This window comes from Acanthopagrus latus, chromosome 12 (assembly GCF_904848185.1).
Source record: "Acanthopagrus latus isolate v.2019 chromosome 12, fAcaLat1.1, whole genome shotgun sequence".
Taxonomy (NCBI): Eukaryota; Metazoa; Chordata; class Actinopteri; order Spariformes; family Sparidae; genus Acanthopagrus; species Acanthopagrus latus.
Window position 1 is genome coordinate 13,107,381 of NC_051050.1, and position 26,350 is coordinate 13,133,730.

The following is a 26,350-nucleotide window of genomic DNA, read 5'->3' on the forward strand; positions in this document are numbered from 1 at the left end:
TGGGAAAAGATTATAAACACTTTGATGCTGTTTGTTAAAAAAGATGACTGGGATTTCTTTTTTAATTGAATTTATTTCTGTACCTTTTCATCACAGGCCATGTGATACTATAAATTCAAACTCTTCACTGACCAAGGGACAGGCTTTGTCTCACTTTCTTTTTCTTTTTCCTTTTTTACATGTTTTACATGTTTTGAACCATTACTTATTATTTATTGCTGCAACAAAGTACCAGAAATATAAATACACTTGAAAAAAAAAATGACAGGAAAACCTCCATAGTTACTTTGATAAGAGAATGGACGGGAGGGTTGGGAATGTGAGGATTTAGGATTTGCCATGTAAATATGGCAAATTCTTGCTAATGTGGAGAAACCAAATATTAAAGCGGCTCTCAACGTTTGTCTGGTGTTGATGATGATGAGAGCTGGTCAAAGTAAAAAACAGAATCACAAATACTTCATTAATCACCAAAAGTCAAAACTGGGTTACAACACAGTTCTCCTTCATTGCATGGAGAAATTCTAAGAACATAGATAACATATAAAGAAAAAAAAATGGTGAAAATAAAAATATAGATAAACATGTGCATTAAACTATGATAGATAACCCTGATATATAGAGATAGATATATGTAAAGTTGATCTACACTGTAACTATAGTGTAGATTGTAGTGAGTAAAATTTAAATAAGCAAAAATTCACACTAAACAGTGCGTGGTAAAAAAAGATGTCTGACTTTTGACATCTGTCCACTGCAGTACTAATGTGTGTGGCTCAATCCAGCAACATGCGCTTTTACAGGTATTAATATTCATATGAGGCATCCAGCTGAAAAAAACATCTGCAGAAGACCTCTATGAGCTTCCAGAATGAGCCAAACTGTTTCCTGGTTGTTGAGGGTGCCTTCGATACCCACAGAGCAGTGTCACCACCATGTGGGTTTTTACTTTGGACATAAAGTTACCCATAGGATATGACAGGGGGCAACCACGTGAGACATTTTGTACAATTGTCCTTGAAAATGGATGCATCAGTAGCTGAACACTCACTGCTCGTTTTTCCCCACTGGAGGGCGAGCTGACACAGGCTTAGTGAGAAGACCTGTGCAAAACCAACAGCCTGCAGTTATGTATGCACACTAAAATGATACAACAGTACTGACTACTAATTACTACAGCAACAGTTTAAGGTCTGTATGTGATCAGTTTATGGCTTAACAATTTGTTGTTGTTTTTTTTATCCATCACGTCTCTATTTAGGCACTAAAACAGTCACTGATGGGTTCTACAGGTATGTGAATGCCATAGGTTACTGATATGTGGATTTATTGCTATTGTTATTTGCCAATTTGCCAATCAGCAAAGTAACTATATTAAGTAAGGTGCTCATCACAATGTCTCAGAGCCCAGACTGACATCTTCAAATGGCTTCTTTTGTCCAGCCAGCAGTCCCAAACCGAAACACTCTTCATTTACCATCATAAAAGACCAGTCCAGTCAAAGACCAGCAGCTAATCATTACATTTAAGAAGCTGGGAACAGAAATCGTGTCACAATTTTGCTTGAAAAATGACAACTTAATCCATTATTAAAAAGTAGTTGTAGCTGATTTTCTTTTCATTGAATCTCCATTTGAAAAGTGGAAAATTAAAATAACGTTCACTTTATATTATTAAAAGATTTAAGTTAGGTATGAGAACAATCTCCAGTCAGTAATAAAATGGCCCTAATGATAATTCGGCATGATTAATTATAACTAAATGTGTTGTTTCCTCAGTAGGCAGAATCTTGGGTGTGACTCATCATAATAAAACGCACAGTCATGATTCCAGTCCTCACACGGTGTAACTGGGACATAAGTTACAAGCCTACTCATGATGTTTATTTTTACCATTTGACAGACTTTATTAATAAACCATTTCCTACCAGGTGTCTCGGCCGCGCTGAGTGGCAGGCGCTTCTCCCTCCTCATTGGCCGAAGCCGGCGTGACGTCAGCTCTCCGCCAGGGTGCCGAGCGGTGCTGGAGCGGCGGCGTGTGGACCGTTGAGTGTGTCCGGGCCGTCAGAGCCGGACCCGCATCATCCGACCTGATAACAGAGTTATGAAGCTGATTGATCTGAGTCGTAGATGTCGCATAACAGCGCGGGAAAATAAGAGCTTCCTGATGCAGCTTTGACGTCAAAGGTGCGTCGAGATGAGATGATTTTTTATTATTATTACTATTTTTTTTATATATATATATATATTGTTAGGTTGCAGGATATTTGGTCCAAATCAGGCCATTTGGAAGAAGAGGATGGACATCACCTCCGGCTGAGGACTGATTTCAGGTAGGTGTGTTATTAATGTAATAAAAGCTCATGTGATGGGTGCTTCAAAACACAGGACTGCTCGTCTTTATATGTGCTTTAGCTACTTTGCCTTGAAGTCAATTATTCAGCTGTGACTTGATGCTAATTTATCTTACTTTATGTGAGGTTTAATTGTGTTTGTGCGTGTGTGTAAGAGAGGAAAAGAGATGCTACTTCTGTCATGGTATGTTCACTGTCTCATTCTGTCTAACACGTTGTCCTACTTGCATATTTCACCATCACAGATGCCTTCATACAGTACACTCCCCATAGAGCCTGCCTCCTCTCTTCATCCGTGCACAAATGTATGTTACTTTCCAGATCCTACACAATCTGGTCATGTTTCCTGTTAATTGGCATCTCTGAAACTTTTCCTCGCATGATTATGGACCCAAAATGAGCTGTGATGTTTCCATTATAGACAGCAGCATCCCAGCTGACAGGCGTCAACATCGTCTGTCTCCAAGCAGGAGAACCCAAAAAAAAAAAGAAAAAAAAATGGGGGCGCTCTTTGCCTGCACAGTCCCACCTCTCATGTAAGAATGCTGACTTGACCTGACAGACGAATATCCAGTGAAATACCCCCAGTTAGTCACAGCCGTCTCCATCCCAGCGTGCTCCAGTACCCAGACGACAATTGTGCTGCAATTTCGGAGGCAACAGTGGAGTGTGTGCGGTGGAGTTGTTAGTCCTCTGCAGACAGCTCGTCAGTCGCGCTGGCCTACTTTTCTCCTGTGGTATTGAACTATTGAACTGTTGAAGATAAGATGGACGAGACGCGACAGGATCGAGAATTATTCCAATCATCTTTCATGTTTCATCGGCAGAGACATTTTTATCCAACCAATCAAATAACAACATATCAATTTAAAATAATTTGTGTGACTGTCTTTCAAAAAAAAGGACGTCCAACAGCATTCTCCTACGTTTTCTTCCTCACCTACCCGTTCACCGAAAACTGTGGGGGATTCAGTGTCTTGCTCAAGGACAAAACACGAGCTCTATAATTAAGTTCCTACCTGCTCTGCCTCCTGAGCTGCAGCCATAAATAGGATGCTCTGCTGTGGAGTCAAGCAGTAATCAAACAATAGCCAGATTTTTTCAAACCAGCTGGATGGCCAATCACATCTGAATATCTGGTTGCTATATAAGTCACGATTAGAGCAGGAACATTGCGACACATTTACCCTCATCAAAAACACAGCAGCTCCTGTGATTATGTCGTTGCACTTATATGAAACATGTCTCTTCTGTTGTGAGGCAGATTTAGTAAGTCTTCTGAAATACTTGATGCTCAGCATTTTGTTGTTTGAATCCGAGGAAGGTTAACCGAAGCCCTGCAGCGAAGCATCCACATTTTATATTGATCAGATGAAGTGGCGGCTGACCGACTTGGCTGAATGTCACAGCCCCAACAGCACAACTCTGACAACGGGCTCAACCCCACGACCAGCCATATGCAAGGAGGGCATCGTACCTGAGGATCTAAATTTAGACGTGTCCCTGTTCCTCCAACACGCCGGATTCAAACGATCTGCTCGTCATCAAGCTCTGCTGAGCCCTGATTACAAGCCATTCATTTGAATCAGGTGTGCCAGAGTAGGGAAACATCTACACCACGCAGGGCAGGACTGACAAACACTCAACTAAACTAACAAACAAAACAGTGAAAAAAAAAAACAAATGAGACAAAAACTCTAGAGATAGTCTGCTTTGTCTGGAAGAGAGAGTCCCTCCTCCACCTGCTCGTCTTTAAAAAAAAAATAAGGGAAGGGCCACCTACTAGTCAGCCAATCACGAGACACTGCACAGATTCTTCGCTCTGAACATCTCAACCTATAGCTTCCAAACCAGAAATCACCATCACTGGCTAAATGGAGATGGAGAGAGGTGGACCCCTCTGCTCTGAAATACTGATACCAGCAGCTCAGCAGTCAAAGCACCAGCGTATGATGTCGTCCTATCTGTAAGCAGCTCGTTCAGTACTTTAGGAATCTTTATTGCACCAGTTTAACAGGCAAGAAGACTTGAGAGCACTCTGTCAGCCTGTAAATGCACCGTTAGCTGCCGTGAAAATGCAAAATATACATAAAACACTGTAATGTGGCTACAATGTGAAATTCTGTTTTATCTCTAGGTGCTTTTGTCGTGAATCGCGCCATAAACAAGTTTACCAGAGATGCTATTTATGATTAAAAGAGTCCTGCAAAGGTTGTTTTTCCATCGGTAACTCGATGTGTTTACTATCCGTTGCCATGGTAAAGCTGTTGTTTATCCCAGGGACATGATGATAAAGAGGATTACCTCCTCGTGGTCGTCTGCAGCAGATGTTGTTCAGATTGTTTACACATTAAAACCAGACAATAACACAGCAGTGTGACGGCCGCAGCCCGACGCAAGATGTAAAGGGCCAAAAAACAAGATGTTACTTCTAAGGTGTTGGATCTCCTGCTCACGGTTTTCAGTCTAGTTTAAATTCACAACACAGCTCCAGGCTGACGGCAGGTATCAGTGAATGGTGTGGGATTGTATCCTAGCAACATTAACGGTCACTGATAACTTAAATCCTCAGCATACAGACACTTTATAGTTTTGTTTTTTCCCAGTCATCACAGTTGTATTTTATGACAGGACGATGATCATTATTCATTTGGTTTCTCTTTCAGGCTTGATGCCTGTAAATTCAGGAGTAATGCAGACGAATATGGTGGAGTTGCATTAACTAAACTGATGTGAAAATGTATTTACTCTTAGCGGCGCCAGCGGTGCGTCTCTGCAGTGCAGCTGCCCTAGTTACAGAGCCGCTGAGTATCTGTGAGCGACGGCGGTTGGCCCAGGCGGAGAGAGGAGGAGTTTGTTAACGGTTGACTGAATTATGGAGGCGAGGCTGTGCTGAGGGCCACAAGCAGACAGCAGAGCGGGACTGTGACTGGAGGACCAGCGATGCGATGTGAGGGAGCAGTCGCCTGAAGTTGTGCTTCACGTTTGCAACTTTTTCTATTCTTCCGGGATGCTTTTACACCCAAACATAAAATGCATATTTTTTTTTAAACTATAGTCTGTAATGAGGTCTCTGAGGCTTTAAACTTGTAACAGCATTATAGCTAAGAGGGTCCATTGAGGGCAGAAAAAAAAAAAATTAAAATCAAGAAGCACATCCCACAGAGAGATCAACATGAACGCTTCACACAACAAAGATATAATTTATCCAGATTACATTCACATGCAGCATTAAAACATGTCTCCAGGGTACGACGGTGCACAATTGAAAACAGTTTTACACAAATACAGGAGGGCACACGTCTGCTGATAGGGCCAGGTCTAAACACACGGTAGCGAAATCAACATTCAATTCACAAGCATGAGTGCTGTGGCGTTGTGTGGTGATACATTTTAGAGTGTTTTTTCATTACATTACATTTCATTACATTTCATTTCATTTTCATTACTAACACAGATTTGAGCTGATTCTGAGCCTTTTCGAGGATGTTCCTTTCATATCCAATCGTGAAACTGAATCACCTGTGACCAGTGAACCTGTTTATCTGTGAAATGCTCCCAACATTCCATGACTTTCCCAGTCATTTGTTGCTCCCGTCCCAACTCGTGTGAAAATGTGAAATTCAGAATAAGCATATATTTACAAGAAAAACAATTTCAATGTAGTATTTGTCTAAAAGGATAAGCAAAATTATCACATCCTGTTACATTTCTCTTTTATACCGCAAACCAGCTTTTTGTAATCCAAGCCTTAATTCTGATGACTGATTTCATGCATTTTTTATAGGTGGAACATTCTAGTTGAAAACATTAAAATGAACTAAAATTAATCACCAATGTTGTTGTGACGTCTGTTTATTGTGTTGTAGAGTTACACTATCTACCCACTCTGGCCCAGAGCTCCTTTGCGAGGGTTGTAAACACCAACACGTCCCAAGCTCCAGGTCCAGACTGCTAGCTGCATGGCTAATCGAGCAAACTAGCTAAGGGCAGCCACAATTAGCAGCAGCTAGCGGTTACACTTGTAGTATACTGCTCCCCATTTGCTTTTTGCAGGAATTTGACAGGAGGCCAATTCTTACATATTGCATCTTGAATTCTCAGTATTATATTCTCAAGGAGTGGGTTTAATGCATTCCCATCACCATGACAACCAATCTGAGTTCAGACTGAATACACAGGAGCAGTAGTAGAAACTGATTGTTTCATGTATTTTATATATCCACACATATAATCTACATGTATCCACCTTTGTACTCTGTATGCATGAAACCCACCTCTGATGTCACATTTAAAGCAGATCCATCACACTCAGAAGCGATTCTCTTCTTTACTTTCAGGATTACATTTTAGGAGCATGGAGACACTTTCCATGGCCCAGCCTCATCCAGCATCATGATTGGGACGTCCAGTCTCTCAGGGGACACCCTGATAGCATGCCACTTCCCCGTGGTTCAGCTTCCCACCTGGCAACTTCCTGTCCAGGCCCTGTGCAGCACGGCCAAGAGGCCCGGCCGGTTGTGCTCGGTGGGCCTGACCCGAGCCGTGTCCCTCCCAGAGCAAGACTCGCTGAACCGAGAGCATGCCTTCACCGGCGGCAGAAAACATTTCTCCAGCAGCTACAGCATTCTCAACGAGGACCGGGCGGAGGAGGAAGGGGGCAGTGACAGCAGCGGGAGGTATGACTCCAACTCGTCACCTGAGGAGACGAGTTCCCATCTAAAGAAGGAAAGCTCTGGAGCCCGAGGCAGCCTGCGATCACACAACTCATTTCTTCCCAACGCAGACCTCGACGAGGATGAGGAAGATGAAGATAGCGATGGAGGTAATCTACACAGATATCACGAGGACTCATCCTTTGTGTTGCATGGAAATTCCAACTGGCCTGTGAGTAATGGTGCAAGAAACTATACATTGTCCCACAGGGATGTGGACAGTGAATGGAGCAACGAAGGGACCATGTTGGGTTCTCAGAGTGACCGAGAGTGGCTCTCTAACCAGCCCAACCAGCTGGACTCACTGCAGGCCGAGTGCCAGTGCTTTCATGGCAGCAGATCTGGCACCGTAGCTTACGGAGAGCATGACTCAGACAGACTGAAGGATAACTTGTCCTGCTGCATCCACAGCCAACACAAATGTTCCCCAGAGCTGTTCTCCAACGGCCACACAGAGTACGTCAGCGACTCCTCTTGCAACAGCTCCGATGGCGTCTTGGTTAACTTCTGCACCATCTACAACCGGAGCAACAACCCTGCCACGCCTCATGACCTCAGCAGTCCTGCAGTTCACCCCTGTCATTCGTCTGAAGGATCCGTGTTCCTCAACCTCCAGCCTGTTCCCAAAACTCCAGCCGAGGACGTCCGACACTCTCCCGCAAAAGAGGAGGTTGATACTACGCCCTCTGCTTCCTGCTGGTCTCCTCAGGGCCTCGACTCGAACTGCAACCTTTACTCCCTGGAGCCGCTACCCCCTGGTCTCTCCTCTCTGGAGGTCTCCGACCTGACTGCGTGTCTACAAAGCCAGGCCACGCTGTCCATAGGGACCAACCAGAAGTACTACAAGCTTGTGACTTGTGACCTCTCCTCACAGTCGCCCAGCCCGGCCTGGTCCAGCCACACCAGCTGCCCCGAGGGTCAGAGCAGAAGCAGCCCCTTCCCTCCCTCCGAGCAACTCTTCGTTGACCATAAGAAGGAGGCACAACATAAAGAAGTCAAGAAGGTAATGTTGGAATGGAAATGTTCCTTTCTTATAACTGAATTAGATGGTAAAGGTACCCTCAACATTTTTACAAGGAAAATGTAAAAAAAAATAAAATAATGCACAGGTATTTAAAAAATAAGGTTCTTTCTGGTCATGTCTGAACCCCATACAAACGTTTTCCAACATCACCCTCTATCTTTTCTGAATCAGCATCAGGAGAAAGAAGATCAACAAAAGAGGTTCTCCTCTGCACAGTGCAGCACCGGGTCTGACTGCCCTCAGCCGCAGACCTATGATTACCAAGTCGCCACCACCTCCACTGACAAAGCCCTCTGCAGGAAGAAACACACAGACAGCATCCAAAGCTTCTCCCACTCGCCCTGTTCGCTGTGCCCCAGCCAGTGTAGCCCACATAGCAGTGAGCGCCAAGGCACAAGCATGGCATCCACACAGCCATCTGTGATCCTGGACCGGGAGCACTGTGATACTGACGCTGCTGAGAGGGGTAAGGCAATCAATAAGAGATTTTTTGTATTTGTTGCACTGTTTTATAAATGAGTGAAAAAAAATTCAACATCTGTTCCAAATAAGAGATTCTGATTCAATACCGCAGACGTGTTTATTGAGCCTACAACCAGTGCATGGAGATAGCCAACCCAAAGCGTCAGGATGACAACCTCGGAATGACACTAAACAATCAGCTAGTTGAATATGGAAAAGGTAGAAACATAGTTGATGTCTGTGCTCAGTTAGAGGTCTGACTAAACTCAGCACCCACCAGAGACGTTGGTTATTATTGTACAGCGTCTTTCACTTTTCCTCTTTGCTCTCTCTCCTTCTAGTGAGATAATTTACGTAACGTGACTATATACTGTCTTGGATTTTGTATATCGTGATATGGTATCAGTGTTGTCTTTTCCTGGCTAAAAAGGTAGCATTACAGTTTAGTGATATGACCTACTAAAATATTCTACCTGTTCTAATACTAGCCTTTACCCACTTTGCCACTACAGTATTGTTGTGAGGCCTATTTGTCACCTAGTCTTAACATTTATGAAGTGCTTTTGAGAAGATTTTAAACTTGCACAAATACACTTTGCATTGACTTTGCATGTAATCACACCAGGCGATCTTCGTGTTTGGTGGATAATTATTAGCCATAGAATTCTTATATGTCCATCAGTGATTATCAGATAACAGAAACTGCTGTTCACACTATTTTTTGTATCCATTCCCTCCTCTTCAGGAGCATGTTCTTCGGAAAATGAAGTGGTGCGCTTCAGTAAGGCCCAGAGACCGACCTCGCTGCCCATCCAGCCGTTTGTCCTCGTCCCTGCAGACAAACCCCAGGCCCAACACTTGGGCTGCCTTCTGGAGCAGTACATGAACCAGAAGAGCGGCAAGTCTGGCAGCTCCCAGTCAGGCTTCAAATTCAAGGGCAAAAGGAGTCAATGCTTCTCTAATCTCCAGCTATCACCTATGGGGGGCCACTACCCCGTCTTCCTGGAGGCTCCCTCCAGCTCTGACACCTGCTCCACCTGCACGCCGAGTCCAGAGTGCTTCAGCCGCAGACACACGTGGAGCCAGTCCAGCAGAGGCCAAGGACACCCGAGTCCACTTACATCAAAAAGCAGCCTGGATCCAGGTCACACTAGCCCAAAGCCACCACAGGTTCAGGTGCAGAATAGACTGAGCCCGCACTCAGGCAAAACTCAGACTTTTATAAATCTGACCCAAGCCCCAAATCAGCCCAGTCTCGTTAAAATCCCCACCTACCAGGACCTTATTAACCTCACACCTGAGCAGAGCCGTGCGATCCGTCAGCCCCAGCCACACACCTCCTACCATTCAATATTCTCCCATACACCACCCACTTTAACCCTGACCACTGACACCCATCACCCAAACCTGCAGGCGTCCCTGTCTCCCCCAGAGAAGAAGCTCCCTCAGTACCAGGCAGCACCTGCAGCTGACTCCAGCATTTTTCCCAGTAGCTTTACAGCTGCCCTCTCCTCAGTAGCTCCTCTCTCCTCTTTAAGTTCTCTGCTATCGTTTGCTGCTTCCGGGCTGCACTCGCAGCAAATCCCAGAGACTGCTGGGAAGAGTCAGAGTCAACACAGTGAATCTCTGATCCTGAGCGACAAGCCGCCCACGGAGTTCTGCCTCTCACCCGAAACATCTTATGAGTCCATGTCTATCAGCCATCTTCAGAGGAGAGGTGAGGTCGATGAATGACTGATACACCGTATCAGTTTGTATAAAACGTGATGTCAAATGGAGTATGTGCCGTACAGTGAATATTGAATGGGGTAAAAGTGACCCAGTAACAGGAACGACTGTATTCCTCCTTGATTGGATTGTCTATCCAGTGATAAGCGTTTGAGAGCAGCAATAAAAACTCACTGTGCTGCAGCAGTGCCTTCAATACCCTGAAGGGGCTTCCTCTCAAACATGACCTATTTTTAACTCTCCCTGCACAGGATTGGCCGAGCCTTCTGCTCTGTAGCCTATGTGTGTGCGCGCGACTTCGAGCTCCAAGAGAAGGACGAGAGGGAGAGCGATGCAGTAGAAACAGTGTTAATGATTTATAACACACCTAAATCACTTTGTTTCAGTGCCGCCACCATATGGTCCACTCGGTGCAAATGTGATTACGTAAATGTGGGCCTTCTGCAATGGATAATCAGCGATGGAGACATTAGCAGCAGTGGTTAACAGTCTGTGTGGTGCAGCACTGCAGGCGGCATCAACATGCATAAAGAATTCACCGTGACATTTGCAGAGGCTAGAGATGAAGAAAGGGAGGCAAGGGAGAGGGGAGTCAAGGAGGATCGTTGCTAAAATGAAAAAAAAAACTCACCCTTTCATCTCGAGTTCTTGAGCACATTTGCATTCCTGCGATATGATAATGAACCCAGACGCCATCTCTCTCTCCCTCTCATATGTTGTATGCATTGACCTAGTTAGCGAGGTGGAAATCTAAATCCAAAAGAGATTTTTCTTTGTTGAGTCATTTTTTTTTTAGCAGCACCAGCAGTAATATGACTGCAACCTGCTTTCAGTATCAATCAAGAATTTTTTGACACGAGTCTGCGAAGCAGACAGACAGAACAAGACAAATCGCTTCAAGACAGGAATTGAGTTTTACTGCAAACTGGTTAAAGGTGCAATATGTAAAAATTAATTCTCCAAAAAAACAAAAATAAGGCGTGGAGCCCCAACTGGGAAGAGCTGTTGTTTACACCGCTAGCACACAAGCTTTGGATCAGGAGTAGATATCTCTGTAAAAATCACAAAAATGTCACTGTCGTTCAACTTAGATTCTTACATATTGCACCTTTAAATCATCCCGCCCTGCCCAAAGAAACAGCTTATTTTATTTCACAGCATCCCTTTTTTTTCTGTTTATTGTTGTTGTGACGTGTACTGTTGCAATTTTGCCCAAACATGGAAGCATCAGCTCATCGAAGCACTTCCCTTGTCTGCTGTCTTTAGGTTTACTGAGGTCTGTGAGCCGGGCGGTGGATCTGATCATGGCTCATTTTGGCAGCAGCAGAGACCCTGAAGAAAAGGTATAAATTGGCAGAGCTAAGCAGCATCACAATGGAACAGTGCCAAACTAATATTACTTACATTCATGGACTGGAGTCAAATAACTTGTGTCAGCAGGAAATACACTGTGTCGTATTTCTCTTCTCTTGCCACAGATGCGTCTGGGTAACAGCTCTCGCAGTCCCACAATCGCCGGTCTGGTCCTGGAACATTTGTGTCCGGCGATCCAGAATATTCTAGAGGACGGTCTAAGGGATCACAAACTGGATATAATCATCGGGCAGCGGCGCAACCACTCCTGGAGTGTAGTTGAAATCTCTACTAGGATTGGTAACCAGTTATTGTGATTCAAATATCGTGAGTGTGCTAGTTGTCTCTTTGTTGTGGGCTCTTTGACGAACTCTTCTGTCCAACTCTGCCACAGGTCCGTCCACCAGGGTCCTTCACAGCCTGGTCACCAAAATCAGACTATGTCCTCAGCTCACCAGCCACTGTATGAGACTGAGAGCCTTCCTCATGGGCCTGCTTAAGTAAGTACTGCAGCAACCTTTGATCATACTGATGATGTGAAGAATGCTAATGGCATCACTGCGCACATTTATCTTTCGTTGGTCGTTTTCTTTCTCCTAGCTTGAGAGCTTTGGAGTTCTGGCTCAGTCACCTCCAGAGTCAAAAAGGTGAGCGCACAGTCAGTTTACTGTACCATTTATTTTTGGCCACACTGTATCAGCAAGGCACAGTGTCAGATGGACGTTTGGGCGACCACTTTGGCACACACTGAAAAATGTCATGTCAGTGTGATGTCAGCAGTTGGCTCCATTGAAGCCTCGCATAGCAGCTAGTTAACGCGTTATATAATAATACAATAAGTAGTTCTGACCCAGAAATCTCAACTAGAGACTTGATCAGATCAGTCTCACGGTTCATCCAGAATCCAGAATCCAGAAAACTAAGCAGTCACACGAAAAAACGGAGGACAAATCATAAAGACATGGGGAGCACATCAACAATACAGAGAACAGACACAGAGACACAGGATTAAAAAAAATCAACTGATGTACCACTGGAGTACACAGAAAAAGGGCGGGGAAAAGACAAAGGCAGGAAGTGGATAGTGACATATGACACCCAATCTGCAAAATGAAATAAAGAAACAACCAAAAGCCCAAAACATCACAATCAGCATGACGGCACAACAAGCTCATCACTGAAAATATAGTAGTCTAGTAGTCTATTTCCCTGACATGGCGCTACAAGCTTAAAAACGTGATGTTAATGGCTGAGTCTTTTTTCATCAGACATCTTAGTTACAAACAGATTGAGCTAGCAAGGTTTCCTGTTTATTTGTGGGGCGTTTATTCAGTTTGGAAAATCCTAATAATGCTAGGAAGTTTTAATGTTAGCTAAAGTTGGTTGGCTGACTTAACAGGGACTAGAAATCGTCTCTGCTGCTACATTAAGTTGTTATTAAGGTTTGACCTATTTTCTGGAGCAGTAAACCATGGCACCTGATGTGACAGATCGTTTTCCAGTCATTAGTCGGTCCCCATTTATTTCCAGGCAAACGGATGACGTGAGCAAATTTCCCCTGGATGGGACGAATACCTTTTGATTTTATCATGTATTTTGTCTGTAACTTTTACCAACAAATGATTGCGTATGTTTGCTCACACTCACTACCGTCTCCACAGATGTGGTGACTACATACTACCATTCTTGGGGCTTCCTGTCCACGTCACTGGGTCAGTGTCAGCCCTTGTTTCAGGAGCTGCTTCTTCTGCTGCAGCCGCTCTCTGTGATGCCCTTTGACCTCAACCTGCTCCTGGAGCCCCGACTGTTACGTAACAGACAGCTGTGTTCAGAGGAGGAGGGTGTTTCTCCACCTCCGCCGTGCTCAGCCCTCCTCGTGACCAGCTGGCCATTACTGCAAGCTGACAAAAAGGTAGACCGCACCGGCAGTGGTCAACAAACTGAGGCGTCACAGCCGACAGTTCTGCATCACCAAGATGAGACACTCAGTTCCGAACGGCTGCAGGCCAACAGGAGTCCGTCGTTAGCTCCTATTCCAGAGTGGTGGCCGAAAGAGTCTGACCTGATGGACGGTGTGGATGAGGCAGAGGACTGTAGCCAGAATAATGCGGACGCGTGGTCGCAAATAAGTATGGACAGCAGGCAAGAAGAGAGGAAGGGAGAGAAAGACAATGACACACCAAATTCATCAACTTGTGCCCGGGACGAGAGCCCGTGTCAGGGCTGGCCTCGCTGGGCCAAACTGTTCGGAGCAGCTGATACTCCCACCAGGACAGACACCCTTTCTCACAGTCAGATTGGAGCACAAACAAGGAGGTAAGAACCTGAGATTGTTTTTTTGTATTATTTCATTGTGAGACTTGGATGCAGATTTAATGGAGGACAGACGCCGTAACAGTTGACTTGTAACAAATGACTCTTTATTGTTTTTTTCGTAGGTGCAAGCGACCATCACAGTGGCTGCATTTGGACAGATCGCAGCTCGGACTGTTGGCTCAGTCCATCAGGTCAATGAAGCTTGGAGGAGCTCAGACCGAGAAGGAGTCTTGAAAACTAAAGCCTCTGTGGGTGGAGGACAGAGCAGAGGCTATTTAGTGTAATAACAAAAAGTTGTAACTGCATGATAATACATACACAGTGCTCGGTCACACTGCCAAACTGAAACAGAAAGCACACAACATAGAGGATTAACAGCTTCGGCAACGGCCCACCTTCATCAAGCTCTGCCTTGCACCAGCTATTCGTAAACCCGTCGCCGAGTTTGTGCGTCCTTTTATGTTCTTATCATCCAAATGTAATGATCAGGTTGCACCATTACAACTCCGGGAAAAACTTTCAAGGACACATCTGTATCACTGTCAGGAAGGAAGCAGGAAGTCGCTGTAGCATCGCAAGGGACTCCTTAAAATGTTGGCATTGTGCCTGGGGGCGGTGCCTCACGTCCTGCGTCAGCTCTCATTGGGTGTCTTCTCACTCACACCTTCAAACAGAGCTGATTTTTGCGATCAGCATCATCTGTTCATGTACCATGTGTAATCAAAAGTGAACACTGACTTATCATTTTAATCCAAGACATTATTTTTTCCCGTCTTGGCTGAACTGTGACTGAAAACTGAAAATATTCTTTGAGACGCCTGCAAACAATACATCTACAAAGTCCAAAAGTAAGTCCTTCTGAAGGCGCTACAACAAGGTAATACTGATTGGTTTAAAGACACAGGCTAGAGCGTTTTTTCAGTCGTTGCAGCCATTTGACATTTCTCCGGCGCCGACACATTGCTCTGGAGGTCTGGCTCCACAAGATTACCTGGAAGTTACAGGGTATAAAACTACAGCAATCCTAACAACTGCTCTCTATGTAAGAAATGTTTTTTTGTGGTGCAGCCAGTTTTATAAATCTGCACTTCAAAGTCAAAACTGAGTTAAGGCTTCATTTAAACTTTCGAACAGCTGGTGCAAACATCTCCTGGTGTGAATGACTCGAGTTCCTTCAGTCGTTGTTTTATCGGTGTACATTTCGCGTATTTTGTGCTGATCCTAGTTGTGAGATAAAGCCTCATGAATATGGTCGGGAGAGCCAGGATCACTTTCCACAGTCGATCCTGAACTCTTTTCCAGGACGCAGCTTGATGAATGAGGGCCGATTCCCCCTACTTGCAATTGCACTTGGAGATAATTGTAAATGGGCGCCTGTTATTTAACTCTCCTTGCTCCCGTAGGCGAATATCAATCACAAAATGTGAATATCGACCTGCTGTAGACTGTTGGACATTCTTGTGGTGCAAAACTATCCATTTTCTCATAAGTCACTGTCATTCTCTCCATAACTGTACCTTTAATCTGTAGGTGGAAAAAAAAGTGAGCAATACACTCTTACTAGTGCCAAATATGTTACACACCAGCCGTGTGGATTGTCTGTGACGTTTGATTTCCAGTCATTTGCTTTCTTGAGCGAAGTCCCAGCATGGATTTACCGTAGGTGCATGAGTTTACAACCAGACAGTACAGTTCTTCAGTACTTACTAGATCTCTTTTCCCCCTGTTAGTGTTTTTATAGCTGTGGAGTTTTGGACATTTTTTGACACTGACATTGACAGTGTGCGGAACTGCTTGGTATATACAGTAGTATGTCTTCCAGTGAAGTTTGTTCAGTTGCACAAATTTAAGCCACCTTGTGGCTGTTTCAGGTATTTACACGTGTGTCAGGTATCTCTTGGTAGAGTGGTGGTAAGGCAAGAAAGAGGAAAGAACAGAAAATGTGTTTTTCTCCATTTGTGAAATAGAGAATTTTTAATGTTCTGCAATAACGTGAAGTCTGTGAAATTGCTCCACCTAGTATCATTTTTGTCGTCCTCTGAATGCTTCCTCTATTGCCCAGTGACAATCAAAGTCTGTCAATAAAGACTTAACATATTCATCCGTCTTCTTCTTGTCACAGTGAACAGCGCAGATGTTCACTTATGTGCCACGTATGCTTGAAATCCAACACAAACTGTCAGGACTTCCTGATAACCTACATTTGACTCATGCCACAACTTCATCATGCCAGTGATCATCATTTTATTGATGGTATTATGACTTCCACCTGATGCCGCTCTTTTCCAGTGCATTCTTGGACAGCTGACCAAAGGTTTGTCCGTACATGAACTTGTATCCTGTGTAATAGTTAAACATATTTTAACTGTATATCAAGATGGCAGTTCACCCCAAAATCCAAAATACATATTTGTCTAGTTCCATTCTATTCACTTGACTAGAATGGAACTTGACAACACTCTGCTCCTGGAGTGCCAAAAAAAATACATTTGAAAAACTCAACAGCGATGTCTCTTTCTAGGAATCATGACACAGTTACTCAAGATGATGTACTGACCTTGTTGTGAGCCGTTTCATGCAGACACATTTAGTCCTTCCTACCAAACCACAATTGCCAACTGTATCATTGCTGAGAAGGAAGTGGGCATCTACTCAAGGGCAAGAGGCTTGTGCTCGTGACCCCGTGTGACGTGAACATAAATGGGGTCATGACTCATTCTCGGATTTTTGAACCCCACAAGCTGGTTTCATTCTAGTTTCATTATATTCAAGGGAAGGAAAACCTACTGAATCTCGACTCCCACCAAAACAATCTAGATGGATAAAAAGCACTACAGCTAAGAGGGAAAGTGTGTATTTTTTATTTTGGGTGAACGGCCCCTCTGAATTCAAATGAATAAATCACATGACGTCGTGGTGTGAAATGTGTTGCTAACACCATCACTCACCTGGGATGTGTCCTGTGAATGATGGCACCACACCCCTGTTGGATGGACAGATCTCGGGCAAGGGAGTTATCGTGCTGCTGCTGCTCCTCCTCCCTGCGAAGTCTTGGGCGGTGGGGTCAGCCTGCTGCTGCTTCCCAAACTGGATCAGTGCCTGGTTGGTGATCATGGGGTAACCTTTGCCAAACAGGAAGCGAGATTTTGGCACATGTCCTGTGAAACCTGTAAAGACATGACTCAGTGAGCTGATGGTGTATTTTTAGGAATTCTTAGGCATGGTGTGCAAGAGATAGGAAGTGTGAAAGACAGTATAAATATAGTTATAAATATAGTTCATATAAATGTAGATGACTGTATGTGCAATATGAGAGGGGATGATACTGGCTTTTTACTAGAAACAACCGTTAGTTCCTGTTGTGGTACCTGAGATGAAGCACTTGCACGGGTCATCATCATCCATGGAGTATGGTTTTCCAGCCGGGGTGAAGGACTTTAAGGGCTTGTAGTCGATCACTTGGTTGGAGATTGCTATCAAAGGGGGTTTCGGCCTCTGGACAAACATGCATGACTCAGATATGACACAAGCTCTATGATCAAAAATGATGATGTACGGGACTTGTTTAAGCTTTAACAGCAGGTTTGTTGAGGCAACAATGATTCTATATCGAACAGTATATATAACACACATAAACACAGGTTTAATCTTAACTTATTTCAATTTTGCGCAATGAATGGATATTTGTGCCACAAGACAAGTAACAGTACTACTGCTAATTCCATTTAATTGTCTAAAAAAAGGATTGAATCACTTGGATCTCGGAGACATAATACATGAATTTGTCGTTGGTCCCTCTGGAAAGCTGACCAGTTCTACCTCTCATTCTTTTTAAAGGGTGGATTAAATTACAGTGACACTGGAGTCCCACCATGGATAATTGAACAAGTGTGAAAGTATTCAGGGCTGTGTGTATGGGGGGGGGGGGTGTTGTTTGGGTTACCTCAAACTGTTGGCGGCTATTGTTGGCAACAGCTGGCAGGTCTGACGACTGCCGCTGGCCCCCCTGGTAAAACTCAGAGAGCGCTTTACGACACGCTTCAGAGTAGCTGCAGGCAAAGTAGTTCTGACGTCTTGGAATGAAGCCTGAAACACCAACAGGTGACATCAGAGCTGGTTCACCTCAATGTCAAGTGGCGTCGAGCCATGAAGCCAAAAACCAAAACAAGGGCCTTTACTTTATAATCACCATCGACAACACACTACCAATGTGGCTGCTTGGTGTACGTTATCGTGATTTTCAACACTGATCTACTGGTCGTTTAATAATTTAGCAAGTGGACACAGATTATTCTCATGTTCTCATCGTCTCATATTTGTTGTCCCGTAGAAGCTCACATATCTAAATGATTATTGCACTGACACATGCAGCTGAGTGACACTTATTTCACAACATAACTCGGTAATTGGCTTGTAACTCTATTAAAGGGTTTTTTCCCCCAAATGTGAAATCACCTTGCATGAGGTGTTCAGACCGTGTTGACCCCCCCCTGCTGTGTGAGTGTGTGATACCTGCCTGTGTATCCTGGTATCGCCTTCTTCAAGTTACTGTCAGAGAGAGCACTGCTGGACCCTGCGAGGGGGGCAAGACCCGAGTGGAGGACCGGACGACTGGAGCGGTTCACATCAGGACTGGTCAGCAGCTCGGCTGTGAGGTGGCCGTAAGACTTCCCCACAGTGTACTTGAGCTGTGGACAGTAACCTGAGTACCTGAAAACATCAGGCAGTCACAAACCAGGTAGAAGCTTTAGTGGAACTTAAAAGGGGTGCTGAAATTCAAACTCTGAATTTGAATATTTACAATACTAATGAGGTAATAATATAAACGCAGAGATATTTGTTTCTTCGTAACTGAATAAACAAGTTCTTAGAGGAAAACAAGATCCCAGAACACTGTTTGAAGCAAGAAAGGTGACAGGGTCTGCCACATATATACAAAGTGTGTTGTCCTCTAAGGTGAGTGTGTGTGTTTGTTTGTTTAGGCATGGAATAAATCAGTCAATGATCCCCTTATTAAAATGTCTTCCTCAAAACTACATACTGCACCTTTAACACTTAATCATTCATAAAAGGTCAATAAAAGGATAATTAAACTTTAGATAACGAGTTAGTTATTTTACTGTAACCAAGCAATGAAACGCCTCATGAACCATTTATTAAGCAACTAACACCTGCTGTTTATAACACTTTATGAATGTTAAACAAATACTGTGTAGTTCATCTATAAACATTACGATGTTGTTGTTGTAACTGATGCTGATAAACCCTTAAAGTCTCTGGATTAATAGTTTACAAAGAGTTTTGTTGTTTGTTGACAGTAAAATCACAATTAACTCATAGTTGAATTGATTATAAGTTAACTGTAATTCTCAGTTTATCACAAATATTTAAAAATCACCACATCTTTCTCTGTACAGGTAGAGTGTGAGTAACTTGAGGGGAGGTACCAAGTTGCATCAAACAGAAATACTTCAGTACATTCAGGACCCGAAATGTGTTTACACAGTATGACATGATATATATTTTTTTAATTCCATCGCAGTACAGAGTACAATCATGCAACATCACTGATTTCCTCGCTAACATGAACGTCATGTATATTTCTGACCGGCCCCTGGCTTTCAGGAGACATGTACTCACCCCGGGATGTAGTGTGGATCAGCTGTGACCAGAACTTTGCTAAATTTAGGGGCGTACCGGTCCATGTCGGTGCTGTTGGAGCTGCAGCAGCGGGTCGGGTCGGCGCTGTTTACTGGTTGCTACACAGATTCAAACACAAACACACACACACACGGAGCTCACTGACTTTAAACCGCTGACGTCTCAAACACGCGTTTTCTGCAATGATTTAAAAATAAATAAATAAATAAATAAATAAAAATAGCATTGTTGTTCTACGAGACGGCGCGCAGTGGAGGAACTGAATACGTTCATAGTCCTGGTACCGACTCATTTATGTTGTGATGTCGCCATGTGGACTTTCTGTTGATTTGCAAACCGTCATACTAGTTTTAAATAATAATAATTTCAATGGATTTAAATGATTACAGATCAGACGTGGAGAGTTTCTGGCGTCTTTTAAAAAAGATAGATGTTTTATTTTTCAGTTTCTAGAAATGCTCAACATCGACCCCTAGTGGCTAAATATGATGTAAAGGAATGTTTACAGTGACCAGAAGGCTTACATACTGTGAAGACCAGGGCCATTTATTTGTTTGTTTGTTTGTTTGTTTGTTTATTCAAAATAGACAACACTGTTCATTAACAAACAAATGGAAAAATAAACATATATAAAGTAAGAATAATTAAAGTCCCCCCTTTATCTTAATAATTAAAAGTATAGGAACCTGTAAGGCGGTATTTATTTATTTATTTATTTATTTATTATGTGTGAATAACAGCTGCACAATTATAAATGTGAAACAAAGCAGCATTACATTTTTTTCCGAACAGACATGAACAAATACCACATCATCATGACTTCTTTGGTGAAAATGAAACTTTGGATGCCATGGCGATGATTCCCATGTCACATTGTTCTGGCAGTATCCATCCAAACCAATCACCCTCATTAAAATGAAATTATGTTTAATTCACATGAAAATCTTCATCTAATTCAAGTACATTATTTTACGCAAAATGTTTTTATTCAATCACAGCTTTTCTATCATGTTGTATCAATGTGAATACATTAAACAGCTCAGTCTGCCTAAATTAAGTTAATTAATGCAAATCTTCATTTATCATACATAAAAGTAATGCATAACACATTGCATTTTATGAGTGATTGAAATACACCCAGTAGAGTCAATGTTTTAGGGACATTATTGTTTGAGTGCATATTGTGCTGCCGTAGTGTTAATTGCAATCTTTATTCATTTAATGATCATTTTTCTTTTCTGTACCTGTTAGCTGTCTTCATGAAAACCTAAATAGTGTTTCAAAACCATAGAGAATAACATGTTAAAAGGTGCATCATGTAGTTTTTGGGAAGAGATTCAGAAGATCAGAAGACTGATTTAGAAACCAAATAAACTAACTGACCTTAAGTAACAACACAGCTTCATTCTGTTTTACTTTGTTTATATGTGGCAGACCCTGCCACCTTTTCTAGCTTCAAACAGTGTTCTGGGGACCTTATTTTCCTCTGAGAGCAGCTTGTTTATTCAGACATAGACATTTTTTTTCCATTGTTGGTGGAATAGTTATTATTCATTACCATCTGAGCACTGATTCAGAATAACCAGTGTTTTGTGTTTCCTGGATTGTGTGTAAGTCTCTGTGTGTGTGTGTGTGTGTGTGTGTGTGTGTGTGTGTGTGTGTGTGTGTGTGCTAAGGTGACCCACCCTGTCACAGTTCACCCAGGCAATGTAGATCAAATCAGCTCACAGGAGTGTCCATTCTCCACATTCCTCCCAGATAATTCTTACCGGAGTGACGAAATACCGTCTACTTTCCTTACAGTCCCCCTTCTCACACACTCACATACCATAACACTGTATAGCCCCTGAGGAATTCACACATATTGTGTTGCTCACTCTCGTGCTATCACACTCTCCGTTAAAGCTTCCATCTCAACCTGTGACAAAGATTAATGTCAGAGACTTCCTTGTTTTATCTGTTTTATCAGCATTCCGCCGCAGCACCTCCGTGTCTTAAAGGCTCTCCCCGGCTGAAGTTGTATTGTCTGTGCACACACATGCAGGGGAAAATCTATATGATCGTGTCACGGCTTGTTCCTGTTATGTCTTGGATATCTTACAGACATGACGACAAATCCAACAATTCGAATAACACCACAGATGAGTCACTGTTTTGTTTTTTTTTTTTCCCCAGGATTGAGTGACAGCAGGGAGCAGGTATGAACACGCAGCTCCCGCGCTGTGACAGGACAGATGTTGGGGATGGGCGGGGTGAAGGAACAGAGGCGGATCACGGGGGATGTTTTGAATTCTACTCCAGCCAGAGACTGCGTAGGCTGTCTTTAACTGGTGTGCATTTTCCAGTCGGCGTTCAGACACAGAGGAAGGTGTGAGGCGCAGTGGTTTTGGAGATGAATCTTTACAGGAGCTTCGGAAACCTGATGGAGGCTTGGGTTACTGAAAGAGGCCACAGTCCAGACTCAGAGTGGCTCGGAAATAACGATGAAGACCCTTCTACGCCATCCTCTGACACGGGGACCAACCTGCGCTCAGAATCTGTGGACTCCGGAGTGGAGACAGCCAGCTCTGACACGTCCTTCCTCACTGCGTCCTTCTCCACCTCGACAGACAGAGCAGAATTAGACACATTCATGCCGGAGGGAGGAGGACTCACTCCAGCCTCGGCGTCGCACTCTCCCGTCCTGTCCTCTCCTCCGCCTTCCTCTTCTGCCCTACACCAAAAACTGGAGCAAGCTCTGCAGAGGACTGACTCCAAACACCTAAAGGACAATCCAGAGCCCCTCACAGTGGAGGCGGTGCTCCGGCGACGACCACGAGCATCTTTTCAACCCAGAAGGCACACATCGGATTTAGTGAGAGGTCAAAGGCCAGAGAGCTTTGGGCTATGGACAACGCTCAACCCAGCAGAGCCCATGAGGCTGACGCGCAGACGGCCAGCGTCTATGATTTGTGACAGGCAGCCAGTTCGGAAAAGATTAGAGGTGAGATGTGTTTATGTCACAAACCAAACTATGCTCAAATATTTACGAATTTAGCCTTTTTAGGAAAAACAGGCGTGACACAAACATTTCCATGATGTGTTTTGCTTTTCTTTGTGCTCATTTGGAAGCAGTTTCAGTATGACCTCAGTTTCGGAGTAACATGTACGGTCTTGCACGGCTCACACAGGCTCGTAACTGTAAACGGAAAGCCTGGAAGAAAGTCCCCGAGGTGTGACAAAGCCCCTACTTTCTTACGTTAGTTAGAAGGTTGCAACACACAGAGTTCGCACTCAAACCTGAAGTGGGACAGGCATGTCATTACTCACGCAGGATCTCTTTCATGCTCGCAACCCGTCATGAGCCCGTCTGCGGTGCAGGGGATCATAAACCAGTCTGCCCAGGTGACTTTACGCCCACAGGCATCAGAGGAATGGACATGTCGTGTGGGGGAAGTTGAGCAGTACGTGTGGCTTTAGACACACGCTCTTGGCCACAGAGCGGAAGAAATGTGTCTTGATTTGAAATGAGATTTTGAGCAAAGGTGTATAAGAGGAATGGAGACGTTCCTCATTACATTTGTGATGAGTCACGGGGCGACAAACAGGTCCTGCTGACAGCACAGGAAGGCGCTGAAACAACTGGATTAAGCGAACCAGCTGGATCCAATTAACTTCTTAAAGTTGTTTTAGTCTGTGGGTGTGTGTGCACACTGTTCGTTTGTCTGAAAGCCATCATTAAAAAGGCTTTTAGAAATGCAATAGCCTGCTGAGAGGTCACATGTAAAGCTGTCACGATTACTTAATTACATACTTAGCTACTGGTATTTTGCAATCAATTTAAATGAATTACAGTTTAATCACCCTGTTGGCATTTCATTGTCCTGATCAAAGTTCATACTAAGGTAAAGTCATATTTAATATTATCATTTACTGTCATCCATATACTACAAATATCAAACTCCCATAAAATATCCACAAATGATTTGGATATTATATTTCATCAGTAGTAGTATTTTACTTCTTACGTTTTGTAGTATTGTTTTCTTTTCATTTACAGTTTGTGCCAAATGAAGTTGCGATAAACGAAAATTTCACCGATAAAATGTTTCATAGTCAGCAAACAACTTAGAAGCAAAATGAGATTAAAATGTTCTTGAGTTGCAGCACCGAGCTCTCTGAGGCTGTACTTTGAATAAGCAGTGCTTGGAGCTAAATGCTAATGTCAGCATGGTAACATGCTTACAATGATAATGCTGGCTTAGCCAGTTTAGCGTTTACCATATTGGCCATTTTTGGTTTAGCTATTAGTATGTTATTGTCTGCTGATTGGCACTCAGTGTAAATCACAGCTGAGACTGATGGGGATGTCATTAGTGTTGCTGGTGTAAAACAAAGTAAGATGAAATAGGTAGACATCAGAACCATGAATGTCTGCCTGCTGGTGACACTAGAGCGTAGACAGGGATCAACAAAGTCAATAGCAACATTGCCTTGGCACCATGATTGTGTGTTCAAGATTTCACATCAATCCATCGGGCAGATTTTGAGACACTTTAGTCTGAACCAAACAGGTGGATAGACTGACCAACACTGCCCCCATAGAGCCATGTATTGCTAAAATCTGCCGCCGGATAATGTCCGCTATGCTTTGTTGCCTCTGCCATGGAAGGCTGTTTGTTGGTTGGTTGGTTTGTAAGCAGAGTAACACAACAACTGCTGAAAGGATTTCCATGAAACCTGATGAAGGATAGGTCTCAGATCAGAATAGAGCCCCTTAACTTTTGGTGCAGGTCTGGTTGAAGGGACAGATCCAGGAATTCTTTTGAACATGTTCAACATACAGTAAAATTTTTAACATTTTCATTAATTTCTCAGAGAATAATGCATGGATCTTTATGTGAAACATCAATGGTTTATAGAAGGTCATCCAGCTTGACATTAGAATGAGGCTTGAATTAAAGGGCCTGGGTGGAGGTATATGCTCTAATGTTTGCTCATTTTTGATTATGCTACAGTGCTTTGCAACTTTGAATTTCGGCTTGACTAAACTCGTAAAGCTACATTATATTTCTATTCTACGAGGTAACATTCCCTTGCTCAATGATCTGTGCAGGACCTTGGCGAGGAGGAAGTAAAAGGGCTGAGTCCCGGGCTCAGCTACCTGGAGCAGGTGTGCCAAATGTTAGAGGAAGTTGCCAGACAGCAGATGCACAACCAAGCGTTACAGATGGATGCGAATGCCCCGCGGGAGCATCAAGACGTGGAGGTGAGCCAGGTGAAGACATTCACGCAATTATCAAGGAGTCGCAGATTCCCCATCAGGCTGGCCGACTTTGTAAACGTGCCCTGAGCTTGTCAATCTGGTAATGAAAGGATATCATCCTGTAGCCTGAGGGGTTAAAACAGATCAAAGCATTTCAATGTTGTTTTTGTTGCCGCTTGGCTCTCGTTCAGGCCTGTCAATCTGACTCTAAAGCTGCTGAGGAGGACCTCTCTTCTTGTCAGAGTCTTGAAAGAGCTCAGCAAACCTCCAGTGAGCCCCAGCAGAGGAAAGGTCATCGTCTCGGACACTTTCGGCAGAGATCAACCTCGGACACGAGCCTTGCAACGCTGCATTTAAGTGAGTCCCAATAGACCTACTTCCATTTTCACCTTCTGTGTTGATATATTTTGTTCATTCAGTATCTTCCTGCATGTAAACTGATTGCCAGTGTGATGTTCTTGTGTTTACCGTGGTTGTAATGTTGTGTGTGCCTGGTGCAGGACAGCTGAATGCGGACTGCAGGGGGCAGCAGCTGAGTACAAATGACCTGCTGGAGAAGATAGAGGAGGACCACGAGAAGCAGGTAGGATACACTCAAATGCATAACCAAAACAACAGTCATTATTTTGGAATAAGATAGATGTTCTGTTTTTGTCCACATTGACTTCTATCTATTTTGATCCATAAATATTTGATTGTGTCTTTTCAGGAGTCTAAAAAAGAAGAGAATCACAAAACCTACAAGAACTGGCTTTACAAAATTGGGTCTCTCAGAAGAGACGAGTCTGCCACGAAAGATTTAAACAGGTGAGATACTGCATTTATAACTGTAATCTCTAAGGTGGCAGAAACATTGCTCTCACATGATGCATGATGCTCTGAGGAAATGTGTGTCCTGCTCCAACATGGCAGCCGGCCACAGCGATGCAGTGGTCCGGAGATAATGCACAGTAGACGCAGAGGCTTTGCTGGGATTTCATTTTTTACGCTGTGCTTCTGCTCTTGAACATTTTGTCCCCCGCTTTTTCATGAACCTTAGCTTACACACTGCTTGCAGATTTTCCACAATGGCTTATTTCAGCCCTGTTTCATGAATTCTTTATCCACACAGCCAACAGATGCAGCCATGTGAGAAAAACTCGGCCCGGAGACGGTTGAGCCAGCTGTTCAGGAGGAGCAGGAGGAAAACTCTGGCCGTGTAAATGATGACGGGTGCTTTTGGTTTCGGCTCTGAAGAGGAGAAAGACTTCCTTTAAGTCCGAGCACTGTCGCTGCTTTCAAACTGATTGCCTGCTCAGCTCCTGTGAGGGAGCAGTCTGCCATGTTTATTTATTGTCTGCTACCTGTGCCTTCATTATTTATACCGCTAAACAGTATGGTTTTCTATAAAATTGTGATGGGGAATCTAATTTCTCACAGCATTGCACAGCTTGGAACACACATATCATCCTTGTATATATATATATATATATATATATATATATATATATATA

At 43.6% G+C, this 26,350-nt stretch overlaps 3 protein-coding genes and 1 long non-coding RNA gene across 12 annotated transcripts; 2 read left to right on the forward strand and 2 right to left on the reverse strand.

Annotated features, from left to right (window-relative positions):
* The first annotated feature begins 280 nt into the window (after window positions 1-280).
* Window positions 281-16,050, forward strand: LOC119030186 (iporin). 8 transcript variants are annotated; one of them, XM_037117590.1, is made up of 13 exons: window positions 281-2,186; window positions 2,255-2,332; window positions 2,599-2,658; window positions 5,108-5,303; window positions 6,694-8,071; window positions 8,264-8,558; window positions 9,300-10,271; window positions 11,549-11,625; window positions 11,761-11,935; window positions 12,030-12,135; window positions 12,236-12,282; window positions 13,297-13,951; window positions 14,074-16,050. In XM_037117590.1, the coding sequence occupies exons 5-13, from the start codon at window positions 6,749-6,751 to the stop codon at window positions 14,183-14,185; spliced, it is 3,762 nt and encodes a 1,253-aa protein (XP_036973485.1). In that variant the 5' UTR covers window positions 281-2,186; window positions 2,255-2,332; window positions 2,599-2,658; window positions 5,108-5,303; window positions 6,694-6,748; the 3' UTR covers window positions 14,186-16,050. The 8 variants fall into 8 exon arrangements, with proteins under 8 accessions (XP_036973485.1, XP_036973482.1, XP_036973483.1 ...); XM_037117587.1 differs by lacking the exon at window positions 5,108-5,303 and having other exon boundaries at window positions 281-2,332; XM_037117588.1 differs by lacking the exons at window positions 2,599-2,658; window positions 5,108-5,303.
* LOC119030190 lies at window positions 11,443-11,827 on the reverse strand. Its single transcript, XR_005078198.1, has 2 exons — window positions 11,687-11,827; window positions 11,443-11,614 (listed from the first exon to the last, which is right to left on the reverse strand). It is a non-coding gene; the product is annotated as an uncharacterized LOC119030190 (long non-coding RNA).
* Window positions 16,051-16,171: 121 nt separating the features above from the next.
* Window positions 16,172-19,801, reverse strand: fam166b (family with sequence similarity 166 member B). The gene is made up of 6 exons (XM_037117594.1): window positions 19,592-19,801; window positions 18,468-18,661; window positions 17,895-18,037; window positions 17,320-17,446; window positions 16,900-17,118; window positions 16,172-16,290 (listed from the first exon to the last, which is right to left on the reverse strand). The coding sequence occupies exons 1-6, from the start codon at window positions 19,654-19,656 to the stop codon at window positions 16,208-16,210; spliced, it is 831 nt and encodes a 276-aa protein (XP_036973489.1). The 5' UTR covers window positions 19,657-19,801; the 3' UTR covers window positions 16,172-16,207.
* Window positions 19,802-21,939: 2,138 nt separating this feature from the next.
* Window positions 21,940-26,304, forward strand: si:dkey-106l3.7. Of its 2 annotated transcripts, none has more exons than XM_037117462.1 (6): window positions 21,940-22,595; window positions 24,708-24,869; window positions 25,049-25,214; window positions 25,358-25,440; window positions 25,567-25,664; window positions 25,969-26,304. In XM_037117462.1, the coding sequence occupies exons 1-6, from the start codon at window positions 22,005-22,007 to the stop codon at window positions 26,057-26,059; spliced, it is 1,191 nt and encodes a 396-aa protein (XP_036973357.1). In that variant the 5' UTR covers window positions 21,940-22,004; the 3' UTR covers window positions 26,060-26,304. The 2 variants fall into 2 exon arrangements, with proteins under 2 accessions (XP_036973357.1, XP_036973358.1); XM_037117463.1 differs by having other exon boundaries at window positions 24,708-24,860.
* The last annotated feature ends 46 nt before the right edge of the window (window positions 26,305-26,350 follow it).

Coding starts and splice junctions, on each gene's coding strand:
- LOC119030186 (XM_037117587.1), top strand. CDS start 6,749: ATGATTGGGACGTCCAGTCTCTCAGGGGACACCCTGATAGCATGCCAC. Junction 8,559..9,299: donor TACTGACGCTGCTGAGAGGG/GTAAGGCAATCA, acceptor CCTCCTCTTCAG/GAGCATGTTCTTCGGAAAAT. Junction 11,936..12,029: donor TGAAATCTCTACTAGGATTG/GTAACCAGTTAT, acceptor ACTCTGCCACAG/GTCCGTCCACCAGGGTCCTT.
- fam166b (XM_037117594.1), bottom strand. CDS start 19,656: ATGGACCGGTACGCCCCTAAATTTAGCAAAGTTCTGGTCACAGCTGAT. Junction 18,038..18,467: donor GGCGATACCAGGATACACAG/GCAGGTATCACA, acceptor TTGGTGTTTCAG/GCTTCATTCCAAGACGTCAG. Junction 16,291..16,899: donor ATTCACAGGACACATCCCAG/GTGAGTGATGGT, acceptor ACTATTACACAG/GATACAAGTTCATGTACGGA.
- si:dkey-106l3.7 (XM_037117462.1), top strand. CDS start 22,005: ATGAATCTTTACAGGAGCTTCGGAAACCTGATGGAGGCTTGGGTTACT. Junction 25,215..25,357: donor CCTTGCAACGCTGCATTTAA/GTGAGTCCCAAT, acceptor TGCCTGGTGCAG/GACAGCTGAATGCGGACTGC. Junction 25,665..25,968: donor GCCACGAAAGATTTAAACAG/GTGAGATACTGC, acceptor TTATCCACACAG/CCAACAGATGCAGCCATGTG.